The sequence below is a fragment of the Fundulus heteroclitus genome, chromosome 22, assembly GCF_011125445.2.
Source record: "Fundulus heteroclitus isolate FHET01 chromosome 22, MU-UCD_Fhet_4.1, whole genome shotgun sequence".
Classification (NCBI taxonomy): Eukaryota; Metazoa; Chordata; class Actinopteri; order Cyprinodontiformes; family Fundulidae; genus Fundulus; species Fundulus heteroclitus.
The window spans coordinates 14,664,859-14,692,581 of NC_046382.1; the positions used below are offsets into that span (position 1 = coordinate 14,664,859).

At 41.9% G+C, this 27,723-nt stretch overlaps 1 protein-coding gene across 5 annotated transcripts in view; it reads left to right on the top strand.

Moving 5' to 3' along the window:
- The window catches only part of LOC105916024 (signal-induced proliferation-associated 1-like protein 2), a 132,351-nt gene that overhangs the window by 63,957 nt on the left and 40,671 nt on the right, over positions 1-27,723 (top strand). For all 5 annotated transcript variants that reach the window (XM_036126535.1, XM_012850317.3, XM_036126532.1 and 2 more), the window contains exons 5-9: positions 272-446; positions 868-971; positions 3,271-3,428; positions 4,040-4,616; positions 15,596-15,870. In XM_036126535.1, coding sequence (XP_035982428.1) covers positions 272-446; positions 868-971; positions 3,271-3,428; positions 4,040-4,616; positions 15,596-15,870 — 1,289 coding nt within the window. The remainder of the gene's footprint in view (positions 1-271; positions 447-867; positions 972-3,270; positions 3,429-4,039; positions 4,617-15,595; positions 15,871-27,723) is intronic.

Consider the following 27,723-nt stretch of genomic DNA (forward strand, 5'->3'; position numbering starts at 1 on the left):
TGTTGCCTAATGTTTCTAATTCACTCCCTTGTTGCTCCACAGCTGAACTTAAGTTGCAGCTAATAGCTCGGCTTAATTTATGCCCCGCTCAGAGCTCCTGAGAGCTCAAAGCCCGGCTTCATGAAAGGGGATTTCATCTCTCCCCTCCAAGGGTTCTAAGGCCTTAACTTTAGCTGTAACACGATGGAAAGTGGAGACTAGCCCGCTGTGAGTGCATAATGCAGAGGAACAGGAAGTGATACTGACTCAGAGGTATTTGCGTACGTTCCAGCTAAGCTTCCAGCACAAGGTGGGGGTTCTTTACTGCAAGGCGGGCCAGAGCACGGAGGAGGAGATGTACAACAACGAGAGCGGCGGGCCGGCGCTGGAGGAGTTCCTGGACCTGCTTGGCCAGCGGGTGCGCCTCAAGGGCTTCACAAAGTACAGAGCTCAGCTGGATAACAAAAGTAAGATGAGGCCACCCTCCAGAAAGGGAACTAAAATTAAGCATCATTTTCTTGAAACTAGTGAATTTCCCCTTGATTTGAGCAGGTAAATAAGATTATCGGCCAATGGAATGAGTATTTTGACCCCTAAAGTAACATAGTTAGATACGCTGGACTTGAAAAAGGATGATGGAGATGAGTTGTTCCTATTTTAAGTGCATAAATCTTATGCAATTGACAGATCAATTAAACGTGCCTGCTCAAATCAACGACAAACTCATTTCTAAGAAAAATTTTACTTACTATTAGTTCCCCTTCTGCAGCGTTAGATGCGTCAACTTTAACTATTGAAACTCACAAATCTCCGTTAATGCCGGCTGCGGTCGTCTGTTTTTGTTTAAAAACCCGTTTGCTGTTAATCTGTTTGTGCGCTCACTCGCAGCCGACTCAACGGGAACGCACTCCCTGTACACCACCTACAAGGACTACGAGCTGATGTTCCACGTGTCCACCATGCTCCCCTACACGCCCAACAACAGACAGCAGGTAAGCCTGCCGCTTTATTACCTCACACAGTCACTGCCTTCGCTCTCTCGCCTGGTGAGCCGCCACGCGATGCTTGTAACAAGTCCCCGAGCAGCCTCTCCGCGCGAGGATCCACCCATGCCGACTTTCGTCAGTCTTCCCCAGAGAGCCGTTTTGCCATGGTAATAACCTATTAGCTGAAAACACGCGCATTGCCATGGAGACGGTGCCCCGTACGAGGATTTTAATCAGCGCTTCCTCATGGGATGGACTTGCCGCTGTATTAGACGAGCCTCGGTCTGTCTTTGTGAGCAAGTGGGATTAAGTGAATGTAGTGGTTGATGGGCAAATGGTGGCCAGTAATGCCTAAATGACAGTGTTTTCTGCACCATGTTGTCTCTGCTAATGTATGGAAGTGCTTTCTGAGCGCTTAATAAAAAGCCTGTTAACACAACCGTGTAAAAGCATTCCTAAGCGGTAGAAAACGACGGAGAGAAACGGCGCCACGCGGTAGAAAACGCCGTCAAGGTATGTGATTGGGAGCAGTTTGGGTTTTAAGAGAGTTTTATTTTCCTTTTCTTGTATTGTATATTTTAATTTAATCCCCCGGGGGTAATCTTCCAGCAGCCTCTACTCATCCCTTCATCTATCCCATTTCACCCCTGTTGCCCTTTAATCCTGCTTGTTTTGGGCTCGTTCTGACCCTCACCAGCAATCACATTCCAGACAGAATGAGGTTAAGTATTTGTTTAGACCAACAATACACGCAGCGTCGACTGCGTTTAGGCAAATATACATCTACTTCAGTCATTTATATCATAAATTGGTGATATTTGGAAATAGTAGTTGGAGCTATTTACAAGGTAAAAAGAAAAACTGTCAATTTGTTCAAGCTCATTAACTTGTTTAAAAGCAGTTATGAGTTATCAGGTAGAAAAGGGGGTTAGGGTTGATCATATCTAAATCAGATGACAGTAAATCAAGTTCTGGTCCGTTTTTAATATTTTTTTCAAGTTGGAACTTCCATCTGGGAGCAACATTAAACTGAACATAAAAACCTTTTACTTGCAAGTAAGAAACAATTGGGAGTTGCTAATTATTGTGCTCTTGTATTGTGTTATATTTACCTTTGAAATTACAACTTTAATTCTTGGGAAAAACATCTTTGGTGAGGCTTTGGGTTGTTCCCATCCCCTATTGTTACGCTCAGTGACCATCAGTAAATACTGACCAGTAGCAGTCATTTCTCTGCCTTTTATGTATTCAAACACTAAAGAGGCTGTGTGAAAGATTAAATGAGATACAATAAATGGTTTATTACAGCTACTTTCACTGCGATGCCATTCGTCATTTTGGGAATGGCATTGGCTAAAAGCCGCTTGATCTAGTGCTGATTGCTTCGGCTTGGTTTACCAGAGGGTCAACACATTTGCAGATGAATTTGCTGTAGCTGAATTTTTGCAGGTGAAATGTTTGGCGATCAGTTTAAATAAAATTTAAAAAAATCACATACATAGTTTCTCATGATAAAAATTAAGCATTATAAATTTACAATGTAAATAAAAGTCTGGCTCTGATGAGAATACGTTTCTTCCGCAGCAGCTGGTGAGGAACGTACGGAAGAGGATTATGGCCACTCAAAAAAAAAAAGTCTATTCAATTCTGACTTTTTTCTCAGAATTCTGAGATTAAAGTCGTAATTATGAGAAAAAAGTCATAATTCTGAGAAAAAAAGTCAGAATTCTAAGGAAAAAAGTCAGAATTATGACTTTAATCTCAGAATTCTGAGAAAAAAGTCAGAATTCTGACTTTTTTCCTCAGAATTCTGACTTTTTTCCTCAGGATTCTGAGATTAAAGTCAGGATTCTGAGATTAAAGTCAGAATTCTGACTTTTTTCCTCAGAATTCTGACTTTTTTCTCAGAATTTTGACTTTAATCTCAGAATTCTGAGAAAAAACTCAGAATTGAATAGACTTTTTTTTTTGGAGTGGCCCTAATCCTCTTCCGTAGGAACTGGAATCTGTCCCACTTTGAGTTTCTGACTTCAGGCAGACGGATGTTCATTTTATCCAACTTGGAAACGTAGACATTTTTACTTCTAATTAAAAACAGAATGTGCAAACAATATGCATCCTAATGTTGCTATACCGATTGCTTCAAAAACCAAATGTACAGCAGAGTCCAGGTGCTGCAGAACTGCTGTTTGAAATGTCCGCTCATATGACGGGTTGTCCTGCTCGTTGAACGTTTCTCTGCCGGCTCGACACGCTCCGCCACGATAACTCTGTCTTTATTCTGCTCCCCTTCACTTTCTCACAGTTATTAAGGAAGAGGCACATTGGCAACGACATCGTCACCATAGTGTTCCAGGAGCCCGGGGCCCTTCCCTTCACTCCCAAAAACATCCGCTCCCAGTTCCAACATGTGTTTGTCATCGTCAGAGTCCACAGCCCCTGCACCGATAACGTCTGCTACAGGTAAAACGGAACGAGCGTGCACTTCGCCTGCCAGGCTCTTTTCAAACTACTTTATTTTATTAGGTAATAAAAGGAGTCAGGGCAAAGAAAGAGCAAAAATTGTGCAGAGTCTTGTATTAAAAAAAAAGAAGCAAAAATCTCTACGCTCACGACAATTAGGGAGGATGGGTTTTTTATTATTTTAAAAGGGCTTCGCTAAAAGGAATTCTTGCCAAATTGCATGAAGACATTAAATTTGAAAGCATAATAATAATAGCTCGGCGCGATCCTCCTGTGGTTTCTGTCGTGGCTTTGTTGTAATATCCACAAATCACTGGGCTCTTTTGATGGGTTCGGTGATGATACGGTTATTATCTTCAGAGACACCTTGAAATTATAACTTAGAGCTCGGCTTCAAGTGTGTTTGTAGGCGAAGAGGACTTTCACTAATAACACGGGACTTGTAGAACAGAACAGAGCAGATTTCTCTGAGCTCCTCTCTCGCTCGCCATAAAACAGAAACGCTCAACTTATAATTTCAGAACTCCGTTCCATAATCACTCAGCAGTTTGAGCCCCGTTTGACTTTAATCTTTTACGCTTCCATGATGTTCTGCCTTTCTTATTTTACAGCGTCGCCGTGTCCAGATCCAAAGACGTGCCTCCGTTCGGACCCCCCATCCCCAAGTCCGTCACTTTCCCAAAGTCGGCCGTTTTCAGGGACTTCCTGCTCGCCAAGGTCATCAACGGCGAGAACGCCGCGCACAAGTCGGAGAAGTTCCGAGCCATGGCGACCCGCACGCGGCAGGAGTATCTGAAGGACTTGGCCGAGAACTTCGTCAGCACGGCCACTATAGACTCGGCCGTCAAATTCAGCTTCATCACGCTCGGAGCGAAGAAGAAGGAGAAGGTGAAGGCCAGGAAGGAGGCCCATCTGTTCAGCGTGGGAGCCATCACCTGGAGCGTCTGCGCCCGGGACTTTGGGCAGTCCATGGACGTGGACTGCTTGCTCGGCATATCCAACGAGTTCATTGTGCTCATCGAGGAGGAGTCGAAAAACGTTGTGTTTAACTGCTCGTGCCGCGACGTCATTGGCTGGACCTCAGGGATTATGAGTATTAAGATCTTCTATGAGCGCGGGGAGTGCATCATGCTGTCGGCCCATGACAACTGCGGGGAGGACATCAGAGAGATGGTGCAACGACTAGAGGTAATGCCCTTAAAGTCTCATCTATAATAATCTCAGTGATTTCAGAGGTCTTAAAGAGTGCTGGATTAGAATCGGGAAGTAAAAGACCTTCTTCGTCGTACTTTAATCCATTGCCTTCTGTGGCAAGTCGGAAATTGTGCCATGCAAACGTTTCAGTGAATTCAGTCTTAGAACAGCAAAGCCCCCTCAGAAAAGGAATAAATCGCTTCTCTGACTCTGGATAATTTTGAATTTCCCTTTATTTTAGCATCCTTTCGTCTTTCAGCATAATAAATAGATTACAGCACAGACAATTTAATCCTGTGCAAAAAAAATAGGAACAAATCTGAGCGTTATGAGGTTAGGGTTAGAATAGTATTTAATTTGCATTTTGTTTTGTTCTAAGTTGAGGAAAAGAGTAGCAAAGAAACATTGAGTATGAAACAGAGCTGGGCTTTCAGACTTTATTCTTTACTAAAAGAATAAGAAATTGCTCTAACAGCAAAGTGATTTTCACGTTACAGTGGCGTGAAAAAGAATTTTACCCATTTAAGATTTTATTTATCACTCCCTAACGTTTCAGATCACTGCCTGTTGCTTTTCTAGATTATTTTGCCTACTTCATGTTGTCAGACAGGTTCTATTCAACTGATCTCTTTATTCATAAGCTCAGACCTGGATGTGGCTGGTGAAATTAAGCAAAAGCTTGGGTTAAATCACAGTTAATGTATAGTTTAACAGAGCCGCAGCGTGGTTTGGAAACACTGTCGTTTGAATTTAACCAGGGTATCTTTATCTCACGCTCACAATTGTTTAACGATCTGTAAAATGTTATTACGGCGTAAAAGGAAAGCAGAAGTAGTCTACTAGGGGTAAATACGGCTGCCGGAGTTTCCTGATCCAGCATGTACCATGAAAGACGGAGACTGAAACCACAAAAGGACTTAAACTAATACGTTTAGCTTTCCTGTTATCAGCTGATGTCGCCTATTTATGGGTCAGTTAGCACCTTCGCCAACTGGATGTAATGATCCCAAGTAAGGTATAATCATTGTACTGTTGCAGGTGCTTTTCTTTTTATGGCTGAAAAAGGTCCAACCCGCACTACAAAAGCGTTGAATGATTGAAAAGACAGACATGGTCTGGCGCGCTGCTGGAAACCTAAATGAAAACCAGACTAGCCTCCAGAGAAAGGATCGTTTCCTTTTCAAATAGCTTCAAGGCCTCATATTTACAACTTAATTGATACCAAAGATAGCTGCGTTTGAGTCCGCTTACCTCAGCAGGAGCCTGTTAACCATTGTTAGCTTAACCTATTAACATTTAGGTAATTGCTCACCGATCTGACAAACGGTTCACTTCTGAGATTCTGAGCATCTGGTCACTGATCAGGACTGGTCATCCAGTTTGTAGCACATCTCTAATTCCCATCCGTCCCACTGTTATGGTATCGATTGGATAGCTTTTGGGAATAAAAGGAAAGTTGCTTCAATCTTTTGTCTTTCTCAGTGTTCCTGCAGCAGCTGGCAGAGTCAGAGATGGCCGCCAGCCAGACATGAGCTGGGTGGCACCCTGAGCGAGGTTTAGGGCCTTCTCATTTCCAAGTAGGCTGTAAAATCTGTGTAGGGTGTTGGTCCGTTACAGGATGGTGACTGTAAGTGCTTAACAAAACAGTTTCACCAAGCAATAGAAAGAAACTTTGCTGTCGACGTTTTAGTCACAGCAGCGAGAACAAAACAAAAAAAAAATGAAAGGATCGGGAAGCCCTTTTCTCGTGAAACATGAAGAGGCAGTCTGTCATCAGAATGGCCCTTTAAATCCCCGTTTCACACTCAGCCCTCGTGGAAAAAACAACCACCTCAACGTTTAGTGGTTTCACTCTGGAATAATTGTGGTCGCTTCGTGGCGAAACGGAACGTTTTCCAGCTTTTCTCTCACGGTTTCTGCTTACCAGAGGACTTGTCGCTTTGTTTTTCACTAACAGGGCAGCAATATTATTGCTTTTATAACCTTACATCTCTCCTGTCAGGTCTTATATGTGCCGCAACCCTACACTGCACTTCCCCTCTTTGGGCTTCGGTCGCACTCGGCACGCCGGGGGGAACACTGCTCCTTGTGTCCGTGGCCGTCAAGCAGAGACGCCGGCGGGGATTGTGGATTTCCCGCTTATGTCTTTATATTTCGGCTCATCGCTTAGAACCCCACAGAGGTGTCCGGTCGACCGCCGGGATCACACGTCGACGGGGTTGAACCATTAGGAAATGTCGCAGTTTCATCAACGAGGGAAAGAAAAAATAATAGCCTCTGGCGTCACTTCCTGCGGCTGATGGCTCATTTTAATCGAATGAAAGATTGACCGTGCGGCTGCAGGTACAGACGGAGTCTGTTTAAAGAGGACACCAACCCAGTTTTTTAAAGGGGCTGAGGCGGGAACAGACACAATTTTGGCTCTAACCGGCTAAAAATAGAGGACATTTGGCCTCATACTGCTGCACTCCCTTTAAGAAATTCCCACAAAATCCTCTTATCTCCTGTCTTTCAAGCTGAGCCCTGGTCCCCCCCTCTGTTTGACATTGTGAGATACGCCTGATAAAAAAAAAAAAAAAAATCTTCTAGGGCAAATATTTCTTTTTACAGCATTGTACGTTTACCTAACTCTGCAGGTGAAAATGTGTTTTTATGAACACATACTGCAAATAAGCTCACGTTCCCAGTAGAGCCTTGAAATTAGAGAGGGGGTTGAATTATACTTTGCAAGTCGAGAAGAAAGAACGAAAGAAGAGAAAACCCCACAAGAACCTGAAGGAGTATTTTCCATAATTAATCTTGAAAGGACACAGATGCCTTTCAGTGTCGGCTCAACTCATAAGAAAGGACAGAGCGGGATATATTAGCATTTGTGATTAGCCAAAGGAGATCACTTTCTCATCCGCTATGTTAATCTCCCTTCTCCCTTTTCCTGCTTTAGCTGTGAAAAAAAAAAAAGAGTTCTGCAGGAGAAGCGCTGGATTAGTATTTAGATCACACTGGAGCAGGAGCCCAGCCGTACGGTTCAGAGCTGACCGCGCAGACCCCGTCCCAGAGGTGTCCGTAAACGTCCCGGCGGTCGACTCGGGTCCCGTTTCACTCGGAGGATTTACAGGCTGCCGGACTTGTGATGTAATGCGAACCAGAGCGAACAGATTGCCCGCTGTAACGTACAGAGGAGCTCAGTGTGAGAGCACAACTAAAACGCTTGGTGGAGAAGTCCTTCTCCCCCGGGGTGTTCCTCAGCTGGGTGGCCGCATGCTTGGCTTTTATTAGACAAGTCCTCATGGCACGGAGGCATATATTTCCCCTCCTGTTTTGTTTCCTTTTACAGTTTGTGTTGTGTTGTGTCTATCTCAATGCTGTATGCGTCTAATCGCAACGGGACGGCTCACAGCAGAAGTCGTATAACGTCGTAATTGTTTTCATTCCCCTTTTTTTCTGCGCCGTCGACCTTTTATTGGCAGCTCTCAGTCAGGAAGCTGAGGTTGGGAGTCGTACCCCGGATGCCTTTCATACATGGGGCGCCCATACTACCACTACACCACACTGCAGTCGTTTTACCCTTTAGCTGAATGATGACTTAGGAGCATTTAACAATAAATGAGCTAGCATGAAGAATTATTATTGTATTCGACCATTTTAATCCTTTTAAGGCTGCAGGTTTTAACGCGTTCTGCCGCTTTTTTCTCCCCTAAAGCCCATCATCCGCAGTTTAGTCACTGGTATTAATTTACATTTCTACTGCCTTTGAATTCAAGTAGATGTATTCAATGGGCACATAATCCCATGTTAATAAATCATTATTTTAACTAAAATCACCAGTGGCAAACTTATTTGCCGCCCTTTGGCGAGCAGGAAGTCCCTGAAAACGGCCGACTTTGGGAAAGTGACGGACTTGGGGATGGGGGCTCCGAACGGAGGCCCCATCCCCAAAAGGTTTGTAAAATAAATGTAAAAGAAAGTCTTATGTATTTTTGTTATTTAAAAAAAGAGTAATAGTGATCAGAAGGTTTCCTGATTCTTTTGGACTATAGATAGGCTGATCCACAGAGCGCCATTTCTTTTAGCCAGAAGTCCCTTGGTTTGACAGAAACCCAACTTTATGTTGCCACCATCACAGCAGGATGGTGAGCTGCATGAGAACCACAGCAAATACCAGCATCTTCTTAACCTGACTCCGCCAGATGGATTTGCTCCGCATATTCATCTGGAAACCTTCCGTTGAAGTAATTTTGGGAAGGGGCGAAAATACTGGTTAGCTGATTGGCCTATGTTGGTGATAGACGGGCCAAATAAGCCAATCAGATCAACTAAGCATATGACGTACTAACAGCGATGACGAAAACACAACCACAAGCTCTTGCCAAAACCAGTCGGGAGAAGAGCAAAAACATCTTTTCCTCTGAGAAAAGCCTCCAGAGCAGTGTTTTGCTCTTCTTTCAGTGAAGAAATACTCTGTAATTCCGATAAAACTTGCTCGATAGCCACGCTAACGCTAGTTTCATCGGCTGAAGCCGCCATGTTCTTCAGACTGAACTGTCGCGCTTCTCGTTGCGTCACACCTCAACCCGCCTCAAAGCCAACGCTGATTGGACGTTCGTTTGGTGAACGGCTCCAAATGTTCTTTAATGGAGAGTAGCCAGACTGATCTGCGAGTGAAACCTTGAAAGCTCGCGAGATCAGGATGGTCTCACGAGGCTAGCATCTTCTCTCCATAACCAACAGACTAGCTACATGCATAGCAGTTGCCTTAGAGGCTTTTGCAAAGACTTTAACTGGAACTGTGTGATTTGGTTAGATGAGAGTAAAAAATTGCTTTTCAGAAAAAATAAACACTCCAGGTGGATTTGGTGTTTTAGGATGAGTAAGTGGGAAAGCACCTCATGTCTACTGTTGAGTGTGCTGGATCCTTCAGCATACTATTTCCCTTCCAAGGGTCCCGGGAATTTGCTGCACCAAATGGTTTTAGAAATACCAGGACATTATTCCATCCGTCCATTTTCTAACACGCTTATCCCTGCTGGGGTCACGAGGGTTGCTGGTGCTGATCTCCAGCTGTCAATGGGTGAGAGATGGGGTACAACCTGGACAGGTCACCAGTCTATAGCACGGCAACTCAGAGATAAACAGGACAAACAACCATTCACACACACACACACATTTAGATAATTTAGAGAGGTTTTGGTCCTAATCTCGATTACGATGCAAATTGTACTTAACAATAATGATTGACTGACTGACTGACTGATTGACTGATTGATTGATTGATTGATTGATTGATTGATTGATTGATTGATTGATTGATTGATTGATTGATTGATTGATTGATTGATTGATTGATTGATTGATTGATTGATTGACTGACTGTGGGAGGAAGCCAGAGTACCTGGAGAGAACCCACGCATGCACAGGGAGAACATGCAAACTCCATGCAGAGAGACCCATTGCAAGGGTATAGGACTTGAACCCAGGACCTTCTTGCTGCATGGCAACAGCGCTTCCCACTGTGCAACTGTGAAGCCCACCAGGATAATTATTTTAATTCAAATGATTTTGATTGAAAACGTCTCCTTTTCATTTAAAAACACCCTGGAGGAGAGATCTACAACTAAACGCAGGGGCCGCAGTAATTCATGAAATTCTTGAAAAACATCTACATTTATAATGTGCCGCTGTCCGATTTTACAGTCGTGTTTAAGAAAGGTAAGGCACACCCAGCTGGTGTCAGTCTGAAGAAAGGAAGCGGTCCAAATCCATACGATACAGAAGCAGCAGTAGCCATATCAGGATACAACGGCAGCTCTGATTAAATTTGTCACCTCATTCTGAATACAACAAAAACTGATCATTGATCCAAAGCATATGGCCAGATCAATACGTAGAGGGTTCACCAGACTGACAATCAACCTACTTCGATGACCATGGCCGTCCGCAGACCTAAATCCTGTAGAAAACAGACCATAAGAGAAGACCTAAGTATCTGGACGAAATAGAGGGTCTGAGCAATGAAGAATGGTCAAAAATCTTCCCAAAGTTTATCAACCTAGTGAAGTACTAAAGGACAAGACGAACTGCTGTTCTGATGCTAAACAGGGGCTGTGCAAAGGGACAACAATGATTTAGGAAACAATTTAATTTCAAATATACAATTTGTTTTTAAAACAATATTAATAAATATACTGAAATGAATTACATTTATGTTATGCCTATTTACCAGGAATGCCAACAAGTATGGAAGCTGCAGCATAACAGACAAAAGCAACTTGTTCAGTACTCAAAAAAAAAAAAAAATAATAATAATTTAATCCTCACATTTGTTGATGAGGCTGTTGTCAGAGTGTGAACCAAATCAGTATTAATCAGCACCATTTGTAAGTTTAATAGCCAGTGCAAACTATGATGTCTTACAATTTGCCCCCTTAGACAAATCCGTGCTTCGTCTCTGTAGAAGCTGCAGCTCTAATATGTACTTACTGATAAAAAAAAAAAAATAAAAAAAAAAGGAAAACTCAAATTAGCAGCCCAGGGGAAACGTGTGACCCATCTTGATGGAAGTGTTTCGGTTTTTTGAAGATCACCAGAAATGACAAGCTTTTGCCCTGTCTATGAAATATGCTTCCACAGATTGTGTCATCACTGTCAGAGCTGGGTTTGTCAGATCTCCCTGTGTGCATTAGAGCAAGCGTCACTCGAATCAAGGAGCTTAATGTTGGTCTTTATTTGACAGTATTTATAGTTTTATGTCGTCTGTCATTAAAGCACAATGTCTGGCTTGATGTGGAAAGACGCCTGTCAGAAGTGATGGCGACAATTAAAGATGTGAAGCCTGATGTTTTCATCTACAGTCAAATTCAATAAAATAATATTGAAAAAAAAAAAACGGTAATTTGAACAACTCAGCTCACTAAGTTAAACACATTTTGTAAATTAATCACACACAGACAGATTTATCCAAGCCTTCAATTATGATTTTCTGCTTACTGAAAATGAAAACATTTAGGATTAGAATATTAGACCAAGACCAATAAAAAACATTTTTAATAGAGAAATATGGGTTTAATACCTCCTTAAAGGTGGTTATTTTCAAGAGGTACTAATCTGACAAGTCATCAAAACGCTATTCCATTTTATTGAATATGACTGCAGTTTTTATGCTAACAAGCAGAGCTGCACAGATCAGGCTTTCCTTGACCAAAGCTGAAATCCTGAATCCTACCAATCCAGAATTTTGTTCACTCATTCATCATTTTAAATCTCAGTAAATTATGAAACGAAGAGCATAAAAACATTTAATTTCTATTGAAATTTAAAAAGAAGTGGATAATAAAGAATGCACTGCTTGTTGCTTCCTTGAAAGACCAAAACGACGACTTTGATGCATTTAATGAAGAGTAAAGAAAAAAAAAGACCACTTTTTTGTCATTTGACTTGGAAAACACTGATCAGAGTCATCCCTGGAAAAATCTGCCAATTCCGATCTGTGGCCGAGTGTTTGGTGCGTCTCTGACTACGAGTCGATCCTTTGAAATAACAACTTTGGACCCAGCCTGGACACATCACTCTCAAAGTTTCAAGAAAGGCTACAGCTTAATTTGCGTGATGTTCTCTGCTGTCTTTTAATAGCGGCAGGCTGAGTTTGGTTGTGTACTTGCTGTAAAAGGAGCTTACTGTCTCTCTTAACTGAACAAAGTTTAGGATTGTGTCTGTTTTTGCACGTTTAGTTCTCGTATGATGGCCCCTCATTACTGGCCTGGGTTTCCTGTCATGACGTATAGTAGCTTTTCTGCCACAGCGAGTCTCTGCGGAGTGTTGACAGTCCGTAGTCTATGTTTAATGTGTTGCCGCAGCCAGCTGCCAATCCAAAGCACACGGAGCCAGTCACCCGCAACTGACCCAAAACTAATCTGATGGGTGATTACAGCTCATTGGGTGTTGTTTTAGGCTCTGTATTTTGCCTTGAGCGATTGTCAGAAAACTGCGCAAAAACGTCCACTCTCACCGTATATACTTGCACAGCTGTATAGCCCGAACACGGCCTGCATCCTGGAATGTTGTCGGTACGTAATTGCTTTCATGTTGATTCAGTTTTTAGTTGGATGGTCACACAGCAGAACGAAGGTTGCATGAACTTCGCGTGAACCTGGACGAGGTGCCGCCAAGCCACCTCAGGGAAAAAGAAGACAGACTTAATTCACATGCAAGCGTATGACTGAACAAGAGTCTGTTTTAGTTTCTCCCAGACATGCACTGGATATGCTCAGATTGTCTATTAAGGGCTCGGTGTCGTATCTCTGACTACATACAGTCTAAGACCCTACAGAAAAAAGGTGCCGTCTTCAATTTGTATTTTTCATGCTGGATGTGAACAAAATGAGCCGGCAGCCGATGCAAATTGTGTTTGTGTATAAACCGTTGTGCTCCAGAGGCCTCTTTAGACGTAAACTCTGACTCATGATCACAACTCTGTGGAGGTGCTGGTGTCTCAGGGGCCAATTAGATTCTTATTCATGCGGCTTTCACACATCTTCTGCAGAACTGCATACAGAAACAGGTGTGTTTTTGTGCTCATTTCAGGGTTTTTAGTTTGTTCACCTCACAATACACATATGGAGGTTGAGCAGTACCAGCTAGAAGTAGTTGGACTAACCTCTACGTACAGCCTGGGCTCTGCAGCCCAACTTCTGGAGAATCTCTCCTACTCCGGAGCTGCCCAGGGAGAGAGGTGTGGGGCAGGAGTGGGAATACTCAAGCCTCCATTTTTGAGTTTTCTCCAGTGAGTGGAAAGGTGAACTTCAGGTTGCAAGGGGCAAGGTCATGATTGTTGTCTGTGCTTTTGCACTGAACAGCACTTTAGATTACCTTTGGAAGGGGTGCCATGCCCATGGATGTATTGACGGGTTACTTGGATAGGATCTTGGGATCTTGTTCACTAATGAGGGGAAGATGGAGCAGGAGATCGACAGGCGGATTGGTGCAGCGTCTGCTGTGAAGCGGGCGCTCTAGAGAGAAGAGAGAGCTGAACCAAAAGGCGAAGCTCTCGATTTACCGGTCAATCTACGTTCCTACCGTCATCTATGGTCACAGACTTTGGGTCCGTGACTATAGATGAGGTGTGTCCATAGATAAGGTGTGACCATAGATGAGGGTGAGGAGCTCAGTCATCCGGGGAGTACTCAGAGTAGAGCCGCTGCTCCTCCACGTCGAGAGGAGCCAGTTGAGGTGGCTCGGGTATCTGGTCAGGATGCCTCCTAGACGCCTCCCTGGTGAGGTGTTCCGGGCACGTCCCACCGGGAGGAGGCCCAGGGGAAGACCCAGGACACGCTGGAGGGACCATGTCTCCCGGCTGGCCTGGGAACACCTTGGGATTCCCCCGGAGGAGCTGGCCCAAGTGGCCGGGGAGAGGGACGTCTGGGCCTCCCTACTGAAGCTGCTACCCCCGCGACCCGACCCCGGATAAGCGGAAGAAGACGGAAGGACGGACTTGGATGGGTGTGATTGGGAAGATCTGGGAACGTCTGGCGGCAGAATGTGTTCCAGTGATCTTCAATTCACATTTACATCTGGAAGAATTGCTCTCATGTCCAGAGGAAGGTTAGGGACATTGAATCAGGACGGATCATGTTCAGGACCTCTTTTGTGGTCCGGTTTCCAGGAGCTGTTCCCTGATCTTATCAGTGCCAGTGGCGGTGGCAAGCAGCGGACCTGCTGGTAGATACTGGTGATGATTGAGACTTTTTAGGGCTTTGTTGTCCTCTGGGACTTCGGAAGCAGCTGACAGGTACCGGGTGGTCAGATGTGCTGCGGTATCTGTGGTTACAGATGCAAACCCGAGTTTAGGAGGAAGTTAAAAACACCACCAAGACAGACTTTTAATCCGGGCTCTGGCAGAGTTGTAGGGATCCACAGCTCTGGTGGGAGAAACCTGTTGACAAGACAAACTATTAATTCAATTCAATTCAATTTTATTTATATAGCGCCAAATCATGAAACATGTCATCTCAAGGCACTTTACAAAGTCAAGTTCAATCATATTATACAGTATATTATATTAGTCGCGCAATGCACAAATCTGGCTTTTATGGAAAAGCAGTGAGATAAAAGCCGTATTAATTCCCATTTACAGTTTTGCTACAAGCCACAGAGTGGGCGCACCACATGCAGGGCAGGAAGTGCTCTGGTCAGATTAGAACACCATTGAACTTTCTGGTCAATATGCAAAAAACGATGAATGTCAGAGAAGTAACCCTCGACATTACAGTAAAAAGGACATCTCTGCACTGAATCATAAAGGTGGCAGCATAATGAAGTGAGAATACCTTCCTTCAGCAAGGACAGGGATAATAAGTACAGGAGAATCTTGGGGGGGAAATAAACATTCGGGGGAGGTTCATGTTCCACTACAGCATGTCTAACCATACAGCCAGATCTGCAAATGAATGGTTGGTATTAAAGCATATTCATGAGTTAAAATAAACCAGTCAGAGCCAAGACCTAAATCCAATTGAGAACCTTTGGCAAGGCTTTGAAACTGATATCCACAGAGTGTCTTGATACAATCTGACTGATTTAAACAAGAAGAACGAGCAAATCCTCTCTCTACATGCAGAAAGCTGATAGAGAAATACCTTAACAAATATACAACTGTGACTGCAGTAAAAAGTGCTTCCACACAGTATTATCTCAGGGGGCTTATTACAAATGGATGGCAAACCTTTCTTGAGCATAGATCTTCATTATTATAAATGTAGAAAATCATATATTTCAATTGTGCATTTTTTGTGTTGGTTCCTAACTAAGAATTTGTGATTGTAACATATGAAAAATGCATTAGAAAGTAGAAGTCATGTGTGTAGTAAAATTTGAATTTTGACTAACATACCCCCCAAACTTACTGGATATGTCAGTTAAATAGAAAAATGGCTTGTCTTTTATGCAGATGATAAACATATGGACATTGGTTCTGATTCCAGATTGCCACCAGAGGCTGCGAGACCACAGAGATAACCTTGCGGAGGAACAGCCTCGGACAGCTCGGCTTCCACGTCAACTTTGAGGGCATCGTGGCTGACGTGGAGCCTTTCGGCTTTGCCTGGAAGGCGGGGCTGAGGCAGGGCAGCCGACTGGTGGAGATTTGCAAGGTGGCCGTGGCCACTCTCACTCATGAGCAGATGATTGACCTCCTGCGCACATCCATCACCGTCAAAGTGGTTATAATCCAGCCTTATGAAGACGGCACTCCTCGAAGGTAGGTTTCCACTTCTCTTAGCTGTGCTTGGCTTCTGCCGATTGCGTCTCCAGGTTTTCAGTCAGAGAAGGTTTGATAGATAGTCTTTCATTGGACTGGGAGCTGCACTGTGGTTAGAAAGAGAGAAGTTGGTGTGATTTAGAAAATATCATAATACATGCTGAAAATCTATCCACCTGTCCGTCTGTCCGTTCATCCATCCAGTTGGTGATTGTTGTAAGCAGGATCTGTTCAAATATCTGCTGTAGTGTCTTTTAAAAACCCTCTGAACAGAAGAGTCTTTTTCTTGTTTTGTTTTTTTGTGTTGCTGAGGAGAATCAGCTTGACATTTGCTCCCACGTTAAAGATGATTAGCATAAAGAAATGCTTACAGAACATCCTGTCTGTTGACGTTTCTCTTTATGATTTCTCTGGAGAGAGTCACAAACATGGACAGTCAGCGTTTCTCCCTAACGATAATGAGACGAGCCTTTTGATTAATGGCTCAAATCTCACCACCATTGTTTGACAGCTCACATTTGGATTTTTTTTCTTTCCCCAAACCTGGCATAATGTTCTCTTGAGCAAGTAGGTTAGGATTTGCCTCTGCTGGGAGATTGCCCCCACAGGGAGTTTTCATTGCTCATGCACTAAAAAAAAAAAAAAAAAAAAATGGAGTGTAGCCTATTTCAAACAATCAATCAAGTATATGAGGAAAAGAGATGTAGATTTGGGTAAAACACTTGTTCTGAGAGCACATCTGCGTGTTTTGTCTGCGAGGGACAGACCGAGCTGTGAAATCCGCCATCCGCCGCTCTTTCACACTCACATTTTTGACATCTTTGTTTTGCGTCTGCTTCAAGCTGACAGATTTGTGCAGCAGAAAACGCTGGTTCCCCCCCCCCCATCGCCGCGAAGAGCGGCTTCACTGTGTGAGACGATATGAGAGAAGAATTTTGGCCGGGCAATTTTAGATTAGATCGTCGTATAGAAGATTGGGTCGCTTTTGTACGTCGGAAGATGTTCTGAATGAGCGCGGTTTAAAATCTGTCCTCTTGCGTGCTATCAAAGGCCTTCCCATTAACTGACTTCAACTCTTAAGTCCCCGCCTGGCAACAAAGAAGTAACATATTTGCTCCTCCAGATGGTGGTCTCGTCTGTGACTCTGAAGGAAAAAAAAGCCTCTCTGGCAGAACCGCCGTCTAATCCTCTTACCACAATCAGCAGTGATACACGATGATACAATCATAATCGCCGTTCGGGGAAAGAGAAAAGCTGGCAAAAGGAACATCAGCCAAAAGCGGTCCTGTGTCCACAAATGCCTGTTCGGCTCACTGCAAGAAGTGGTTACAAGAAGAGCCGGTGTTGTTGACTTTTTTGTCTCCGCCAGGAAAACTGTTTTATTCTGGTTTGACTTGGGGTAAAAAAAAATAAAATATGAAGAAATTGGTTTAGAAAAGCACATCACTCTGCGTTTCTTAACTCGAGTGTTACAGCAACCATTTACAGGCAACCCCGGTAAACCCTTGAAATGATCTGTTATTGCAGCGAGGTAAGGAATATATTTTACTGTATATACTGAATTAGTTTTTCACAAAATCCATTGTGCCAAATCTATTGGCGTAAGACTTGACTAAGTCCTGTCTTATGCTCTCTGCTCTTCAGCGCACCCAAAGATTTTCTGTGGGATTTAGGGCTTGTGACTGTGGTTGCAATGGAAGAAGTCTGATTATTTGTCAGCTCAGCTACTTCCTTATTGATCTTAAAGGGCTTTTTTTGTTTATATATATATATATATATATATATATATATATATATATATATATATATATATATATATATATATATATATATATATATATATAATTTATTTATTTTTGCAAAGAGTCCATAACCTGACTCTCGCCAGATGGATTTCGTTCCACAGAGCTTCACACATCCCTCTGGGATTGCTCCATTGGAGAGGTATTTCAGAAGGAGGGGCCTTATCAAAAATCCTGATGGATGGATGGATGGAATGTTTGGTAGATTGGACAACACTGATGAAACAACAGCATCAATGTTACCGCTGATTTCCTCGCTGCGAGCCGCCATTGTTGTCTGAATCCAAACAGTCTCTTCTCTGATACGTCACATCTACAAAAATCCCACCTGGCGATCCTGATTGGCTCGTCCATTTTATGTGGTACTGAAATCCCTCCCAATGGCAACGATTCCAGACGGATGTTTGGAGCCGTGTGGAGCCGTGTGGAGCGTGGCGGAACGACATCCATGTGGCTAACGTCAGGTTAAAGAGTCCATGCTACCACACACTAAACGAGGTTTGAGGGGCCCGTTGAAGAGAAAATCTTTTACTTATCTGACCAACGCAAACAATTTCTGTTTAAGTCTCTGAAGAGACAAACTTGAACTGCAGACAAAAGGAAATGATTATATTTTTTCCCCTGGCATTGCTCCCAAACAGCTGTATATAGAAGGCCTCTAATGATTGTTATGGGCATTAACAGACAAACAAGAGGCTACTCTGCTGTGGCTCTCTAACGACTTTGGGTCGTGATCCTGTTGGTCCTGCAGATTTTCTTAAAATCCTGTGTTGTTTCACGTTTACACTTTACAGTTTTCTTAAGGCATCTGGAAGAAAAAAATAACTCGCCTCTCCCCAACATAGGTCCATGTTGAGCTAATTTATTTTTGGAGGTCTACATTGTGAAAACAAAGGTTTCCTGACATCATGTGTTTTCTGTCCCGCACTAAATCGTTATCATACTGAAAAGGTTTTGTATTTCAGCTTTCTTTCTGTGTTTATATGTCGCCTTTGCTGATGCAAACCCACCAGCTTTGTGAGGAAGTATCACAAAGGCCAAACAAGACAGCACTGAACCACATTTTCGTCGTCTTCTCATGAAATCACAATATTCTGTCCTTGGTGATGGGAATTTCTACGAAGGCGAGAGGTCAGAGGAGCAACTCTGAGTGTGGTCAGCTGTTTTTCGCTGTTGCGTCTTGGAGTTGCTAAAATGTTGGTGTCAACAATAAGTGCTCCAGTTTCTACTCTTATCTCAAAGGAAAGGAATTCAGTCAGTCCCCCGGGACCAGAGGGATGGGGGGTGGGGGGGGCTAGTCGAGCAACAATGGACAAGTCTCATGACCTCCAGACAGAGTCCCCTGGCTCCACAGAGCCACCATGACGAGGGCTCATGTTTTTACAAGCACATATAGGGGCTTAGAGTGGGTTTATTCTTCCTTTTTTTTTTCCAGCATTGCATTCTCTTGATCTCTTCTTCCCTTTTTTGACCGGATTTTTTCCATTTGTCCTCACGTAGAGGAGATGTGGCACCGATATAGCTCTACCTTGCATGTTATGGATTTAAACTGAGAGCAGGCTGTGGTTTTAACAAAGAGCAAGACTAAACGCTTTTCCATCATCACTCTGAAAGGCTTTAAACAAGTTCAACATGTTATCCTCAGATCCGGCTAATGGGAAAAAGATGGAGAAGATATGGTCTTTGAAACAGGAACGTGATGCACAGAACATGGCAGTGATTGCATGATTTGCTATGAGGCCATGTGATATGTGGGGATAAACAAAAAAAAAAATCAGCTCAGTATGCAATATAGGGGGAATATTATTACAAGACAGACTAACAGAAACAGACAGACCATCATTGCATAAGCAGGATTTTTGGCTTTGCCTGCATGCTTTTTTTAAATACCATAGGCTGGATTTGATCATTTTCATCTCGATCACACAGATTATTTTTCGGAAAATGGTCGTCGAAGCAGAACTTCAGCGATGTTCAACCTGCTGGTGATGACTCTCGCTTGTGACATTTAAATGGATGTTTGTGACCTTTGCTTTGACGTCGTCGTTTTTGATGTCGGCTTTCTCACTTTCCATGCCAGCATCCGGTTAAAGACGGCAGTGATGCTAAACCAAAAACCGGAGAACCTGCGCCATAAATTGCTCCTGCTTAATCCTCTCATATCCTTTACCAGAGCAGCTTTTTTTCCCCGACAGATTGGTTTGCCAAAAAGAATCATGGCTCATTTCTCTCTCGCTCTCTTTTAGTGCTTGCAGTATTTTTTTTGGCATTCCTTATTTAAAGAAGCTTTTATCAATGGGCAGGCACTGCGCAGGTCAAGGTCCCAACCTCTGTGACTCCATGCTGTGACATGGACTCTAACTGTGGGAATGGATTAGCCTGTCTCTCACTCACTGGCTTATCATCAGTGCGACAGCTTTGACTGGTGTCCCAGGTCCTGTTGTCACGCTGCTGTATTGTAATGAGATAAGACCCAGCTGCCAAAGGAGCTGTTTGTCCCGTCAGTTGCTTTCTGAGGTTCCCTCGTTTACATCCTTTTGGTAAAACATGATTTTACTTTGCCTATAACACGACGCACAGTGGCGTTCAACTATTTCTCTGGCGCAGCACTGCAAAAACGGATCTAAAAATAAGTAAAATGTTCTTAAAATTAGTGTATTTATCCTTGATTTGAGCAGGTAAATAAGATTATCTGCCAATGGAATGAGTATTTTGACCCCCTAAAATAAGATAATTAGACATCCTGCACTTGAAATAAGATGATGGAGATGAATTGTTCCTATTTTAAGTGCAAAATTCTTATTCCATTGGCAAATCATCTTATTTACCTGCTCAAATCAAGGACAAAAACACAGAATTTAAGAACATTTTACTTATTTCTAGTTCCGTTTTTGCAGTGAGAAATTATATTATTCTTCTGATATTGTTCAAACGCACAGTATGTTTTGTTGTTAAAAATTTGAATGGATGACTTAACACATATATTCTGGTCATGCCCAGCCCTGGCAACCTACTGGTCCACTATCTTTAAAACATTGTCAGAAGCATTGAATATTAATCTTCAACCTAACGTAGCTATGGCCATATTTGGTGACATAGATAGAAGCGATATAACACTAAGGGAAGGCCATAGAAACATAATTGCTTTTACAACGCTGCTTGCACGTAGAAGAATTTTATTGCATTGGAAATCCAAAAATCCACCCAAGGTGTCTTTGTGGTTTAGTGACCTGACACACTTCATACAATTAGAGAAAATAAAATATACTCTAAGGGGATCCAAGGACAAATTTTTCTCTGTCTGGGGTCCGATATTGACACATTAAGGTAAACTTAAAACTGTGCCCACTTAATGATCCTCTGCCATACTGCATTTGAATCTGTGATTTTGACTAAACCCATGTGTACCATGTTTTGTGAGGTGCACAGCCTTTTTAATTTTTTTTTTCTTCAATTTACTTTTTTTAATTTATATATCTATCTATATATATCTATATATAGATATATATATCAGAAAAGCACCAAAAGCTGAATTCAAGCTGCAGTGAGTAAGTAAAGCTTGGCGTTTCAGGCATGACGATACAGGGCCGTCTCCATACTGTAGTCCCAGGCCTGCTAATCGCAGAGCAGGGATCGTGGATGAGTTTAAATACATCAGAATACTCTGATAAGTCATGTTGCCTTATACTGAAGAGTATATCCCCTTGAAAGGGGTTTTCAACAAAACAACCCAAAGCCGAACAGTAAGACAGCAACTTATTGGTTCCAGTACAACAAGATCTGGTTTGTGGAGCAGTCGGCTCAATTCCCTTCAGTTTAATTCAGTGGAAACTTGGGAGGGGATATCAAACATGTTGTTTCTGAGGGAAAAACAATTCAACACGAAGGCGTTGTGTGACGTCATCCTGAGCTGGAATACGTCTTCACAGGTTGGTCAACTCCCAGTAACACAGATTGAACAGTTTTCAGAAACAGTAATAATGCATATAAATATTAGTTCTGCTGTTTACAGGAACGCTACAATTTTAATCATTTTTCAGTACAGTCAATGTTTGAATTTGTAAAGGAAATTCCAGGAACGGCTGTTGTAGGGCTGGATGATAATTCATTATCAATATATATCGATTGATAGACGTATATCGATGATAGAAAAAAGCGGTTAAAAAAAAAGTTCAACAGAAAAAAAGTTTTCTCTCCTTTAGCATTCATCCAATGATGTAGGTTAATATTACAATCATTACATCCCCCCAACCAATCACAAACAGATCCAGGAACACTCCGTCACCAAGCTCCGCCCCCTTTACACGTTTTATAAAAAGATAAAAGAAGACTTGCTCTCTGAACTGTGTGGTTTTGGTAAAAAGTTGGTTGAATAAAGGGTTTGAATTCAGTGTTTGTGTCTGTATCTAAAAAAAAAAAAAAGGTGCCAAGCAACAGCATAAAATGGCCAGGGCTGCACTTAAATCATAGGTTTTGAATTTGTTGATAAGTTTTGATATCGATCAATATGATTTATATTTTATCAATATGCTTTTTTAAAATATCGTCCAGCCCTAGGCTGTTATAGATCCTCTTCTCCCACTTTTAATACATTGATCACACATTTGATTAATGTTTAGCTTTGGAAATGAATGTGCAGCGTCCCCCCGTGCTTTACAGCATATGGAAATAAAGGCTGTTTTAAGTGTTTAGAGCTTTATTGGCTTTTTTGATCTAGCTGCTGTTAATTTAAACACGACTGCAAACGTCGACTGCCTCTTCAGGTCCGCCGCTGCGAGCCTCCAGCTTTTCTTGAACAGTTGTCTAAACACTCATTTCCTGCCGTTTCAAGTTGATTTATACAGCGAGAAAGAGAGACTCCTCACATTTAAAAACAAGCACATTCCACTCCCATCAGATCAGCAGAAGGTTTTAAGCTCACATTGGTGCTAACAGAAAGTTAAAGTTTCTCAGTTTCACTCCTTCAAAGATTCTGGTGCAGAAAGCAGAGCAAGAGAGAGAGTCTGAGACGTTTGTTGCAGACAAGCTGTTAGCAGGGCTTAGCCTTTAGCTGGGAGTAATGACGCGTGGCTACCAGGCATGACCACACACACTCGGTTAATCAAGGTAATGAGAGGATTAGCAGCTCTGTTTAAAAACAATTGACCAACAGCCTGGCCAAATTAACACTCTTGTTAACATCCGGAAAAATAAAACTGACCAAAAAGACCTCAGGTTAGAGAACGAAAGTAGTTGGATACTGCAGTCTTTATTAAATCACAGCTTTTTTTTTTTTTTTCTTTTTTTTTTTTAGGAAGTACAACAGCTCCATCAATACATAACAATTACGTCAATTTTCCTCTAAATAATCTGACATACATGCATAACGGTTGTCAAAATTTGCTGCTGAATTCATTGTTTCGGGGATCGTAGTTCAAAGTTACACGTTTTGTTTCATCAATTCGGTGACATTGCTGGTTTAAATTTTTTTACTGCTTGACTTAAATTATATATATAAAAAAAGTCCTCTTTAGATGTACGTAGTTCACCTTATACTATAGAAGGAAAGGAATATAGATAGATATAGATTATTCCTCACCTTTACATATGTGATCATATATGACTTTTTAAGTTTCACCGTCACATTTTTAACATTTAAAAAAAAAAAAAAAAGTCTGTCTGGCACCAAGCTCTAGTAATACTATAATGTATTTTATGCGTTGTAGAGCTGAGCAGTTTGATAGCACTGTTACATTGCAGCAAGAAGGTCCAGGGTTTAAATCCTGGCCTGGCGTTTGCATGTTCTCTCTCTGCATGTCCGAACCAATTTGATTCTATAGATGCAGCCTTTTGTTAATGCAAGTCCCACATCCTCAACAAAAAATAAATTATTATAGCTTGAAAATGTTGGGGGTGTTTTAGTTCAAACATTTCCTGCTGACTCTCACTGAAAGTGGATTAAAACCTGTGAGGGTGTAGAAGTTGCTGCTTCCTGCCTGACTTTCTAGACTAGATTAATAGAGTCCACCTACTGGGCATGTTGCCATCTGCTTGCATGAGTGACACTTGTTCGTCATTAGTTGGACACCGTCTGAGTTTTAGCTGCTGTAAATGCTTTCTTGATGGCAGAATTAAACTTCAAACCAGCTTGGATATTGGTTTTAGGCTCTTTGAAGATGCTAATGTGTGCTGAAAAGACCTGAGTACCCCTTCAACATGAATGGTTGATGCACATTGACTTGAAAGCTGATATTGACATACTCCGTATAAAAAGACACATTGGATTTTTATTTATTTATTTATTTATTTATTTATTTTTTATTCTTACTTTCTGACAATAAATCTTAAAAATATATATATATATATATATATATATATATATATATATATATATATATATATATATATATATATATGTATGTATATGTTTTAGCTAATTTAGAATTATAAAAGTAATTTTCTTTAATGCCATAATAATTGGAGTTATATCTTTGAAGAATTTAGTTATTATATGTTCAAATGAAGAGATTTATATACACTATGACTAGCATGCCTTTATCTCTTTCTGACTGCAAGCGTAAACACTATGGGAATTCCCTGCCGGAAGGAGATGGGTTTGGTTCCCAGCGGTTAAAAATGTTTGGTTATGAAATTTGCAAAAAATTAATTAATAAAAAAAAATAAGAAAATATTTGTAAAGATATTGGCTTACAAGAAAGAGATGTTTGTTTGCAATAAAACATGTCCTGTATCAACATGGGCTGAAAGGCCACTCAGTTCATAGGCGTTACATTACAACCATTGACGGGTGAAGTGAATATAACTAATCATCTCATCATTGGTGGGTGGGAAATATAGGTTTCAAAATTACCTTTGTTTTCCTGGAAGTTGATGTGTAAGAAGCTGTAAAACTGGCCAGTTTTAAAGATTTGAGTGAGTTTGAAAGGGTCCAAACTGTGATGGCTGGACAACTCCAAAGCACAGACATCAACGGGTCTTAAAGTGTCAGTATCTTTCAGTGGTGGTCAAAGGAAGGAACTGAAGTGAACTGCTAACAGTGATGCAAATGGCGAAGAGGAGCTACTGTTTTCCAAACCGCTGAAAAAGTTAATGCTGATCCCAAATTAAAAAGTGCATTGCTGTTTTGTCGCTTGTGTCTTGGGTTGTATAGTAGGAGTATAGTAGCAGTCAGGGTGCCCAGGCAGACCCATGTCCACCAAGAAAGCCAACACTGGGCTAGTGAACATTGAAACTGGACCACAGACCAATAAAAGTAGATGGCCTGATGTGATGAATCACATTGTGTTTTTTATAGATAGCCAGATGCAAATCAGTCATTTACCATGGAAACCTTAGGTCCTGCCATCCTTAAAGGCTATTTGTACACGTACCACAAAGCAACAACATAAATGGAAATGGCCCCCGATATATGTGGCCTCTTTCAGCAGGATCATGGACGTTGCCACCAATCAAAATGAGTTCAGCAATGGTTTGAGGACGGTAACATTCTAGTACTGTAGAATAAGCTGGACACACATATCCAATCCGTAGAGGCCACTTTCTCACGACTTGCAGGACATAAAGGATGCTGCTAATATCTCGGTGTCAGATACTGTAGCACGGCTTTAGGGGGTCAAGTGGAGCCAGTGCCTCGACAGTTTTTTACAGCAAAAGGGGGAAACGACACACTGTTGGGCAGGTGGTCCTAATGCTATGCCTGTGTATACATTCACTGCACATCTAAAACTGTGGGATGAAGAGAAACTATTCATTTTTCATTCAAAAAGCCAGCACAAAGTACTGTTGGTCTTTCCTGTATTGCGTCCTCTGGCTCCAGTGGGAGGTCAGCTGTAAACAGCCCAGCTGCCCACGGTCTAGCAGTTTGATGAAAGGGTCCCCCTGAGAGGAATTACTCGCCCCCCTTTTGCTGCAGCCTTTTCAATCAGAGCATCCTCCTCAAGCACCACTGTTTGTACGCGTATGACCACAGCAAAGTATACAGAGCTCTCCATCCTCCAGTACATCCTGGAAAATAGAGTGAGTGTGGGGTGGGGGGAGTGGGGGGGGGTGGCTGAGTAATCATCCAGCTTATACCTGAAAGACTGATGGAGAGCTAGAAGAACAAAACCACCCAGCAAACCTACCTTCCATTCAAACATACGCTCCACTTCTCTGCCCAGGCCAAAAGATTAATGTTGCATAAAATGGATCGCATGCCTTGTCTTTTGAGACAGTGTTGTTAGCGGTAGTAGTATGAAAGACTCAAGAAAAGCCGATTCTGGGGTAGTGGTGAACTGAGAGTTTCAGCTCCGATTAAAATCCTCCTCGTGTTTCTTTTTAATTAGAATGCACCCATAGGGCCCTGGTGTGCACAATTACATGTGTATTTTACCCCCTGTTTGACATGTATTGTTCTAAGCATGTGGATTAGTGTATCTAGATACCTCCTTCAGGCTAAATGTTTCGGAGCAAATCTATTTATGTAGTGCCTTTCAAGATGTAGACCACAAAGTGCTGTACAAAAGGAAACGAAAAACCTTAAACGCCGGTACATCAAAATAGTTAATTAAAGGAATTGTAAAATGATGAGTATTTGATTGCTTTTTAACACACTCAACTGAGTCTACTGACCTCAATACAAAGGGGAAAGAGTCCTGGGGCTACTGCTGAGAAGGCCCTGTCACCTTTAGTTTTCAGCTTTATATGCAGCACAATTAGCAGGCTTTAGTCACATGACCATAGGGACCTGCTAGGGACACACAGATGTATGCTGGTGTTTGACCATTCAGAGCCCTGTTAAGAACCAAGATCCAAACGTGTACGCTGGAGTGGATAGGGAACCAGGGGAGCTGGATGAGTAGTGATGTGACGTGAGAAAACCTCTGTGATTTCATCAGAGATCAGGAGATCGTCTCTTAAGCCCAAGGGTCTATTTTACAAAAAATGCATACTCATACTTTATAAGACACTCTACTTGTACCATGCCTAAACTGCTAATCTTGTTTTCAGCTAATGTAAAGGTCCTGGAGGATGATGTGGGTGTGAAAATTAGAGAGTAAATTGTTCTGGGCCTTAAATGAGATTTAAATGCCCAAAACATACATTTCACCTAAAAAAAAAATAGATGTTTACATATAAAACTTCTTACTTTTTCTCTAAATATGGAAATAAAGGCAATATATTGTAACTACAACATCTTGGTTACATCTGTAGCAAGTTTGGTGTTCACACAACAAGCAATTGAGAAGTTATACATGTTTAGTTCGAAAGAGATCCAAGCAAGCCCCTATTGTTTTTATGCCATTTTAGCACATTTTTTGAAATTTGGAATTTATTCTTGAAATTGAAAATGTGGGATGCTATTATATTTTTGGTAGATACTTTTGTAAAGGAGTCTGTTGCACTATATCCTGTAATTTTGTCCTGTAACTTACTTTATTCTGAAATCTACTGCAATTCGCTGAAATTTTCAAGCTGTATGCAAACGAAATTTCGTTCTGTACGCACTCTGTGCATACAAAATGACAAATAACGTTGTCTAAGTCTCAGAGGAAGATCTGGATATATGATAAGTGTGTTGTTGGGCTCAGTTAGTCAGCTACAAGAGCGTTATTGTTGTTAAAGAGCTAGAGCTCACTGGCTTAAGGGGTTATGGGTGAAATCTGATTTGAAGCAGCCACACAGAAAGAATGATCAGTAAGATATGAAGAACACTACTGTAAGACAGATCCTGATACACTGACCCAATACCTCAACACGTCAAGGGTTAGAGCTAGGGTTACAACTGCAAACTTTAATGCATTTTATCGGGATTAGTTTTTCTGACACCCCAGCACAAAATAGTTGTTTTGAAAGGAAAATAAAAATGTAAAAGGTGTGCCATGCATTTGCATCTATCCTCTTTGCACCCCAGCATGACAGTGCCACCATCATGTTTCATGATTGAAATTCATGTTTAGGGTGATGGTTGTGGGTTTTTTTTTTTTTTTCTATTTTCCATACACATTATTATCCAGGTACATATCATAGATTCATTCGTTCCTATTGTTTTATAAGATAAAATCCCAATTAT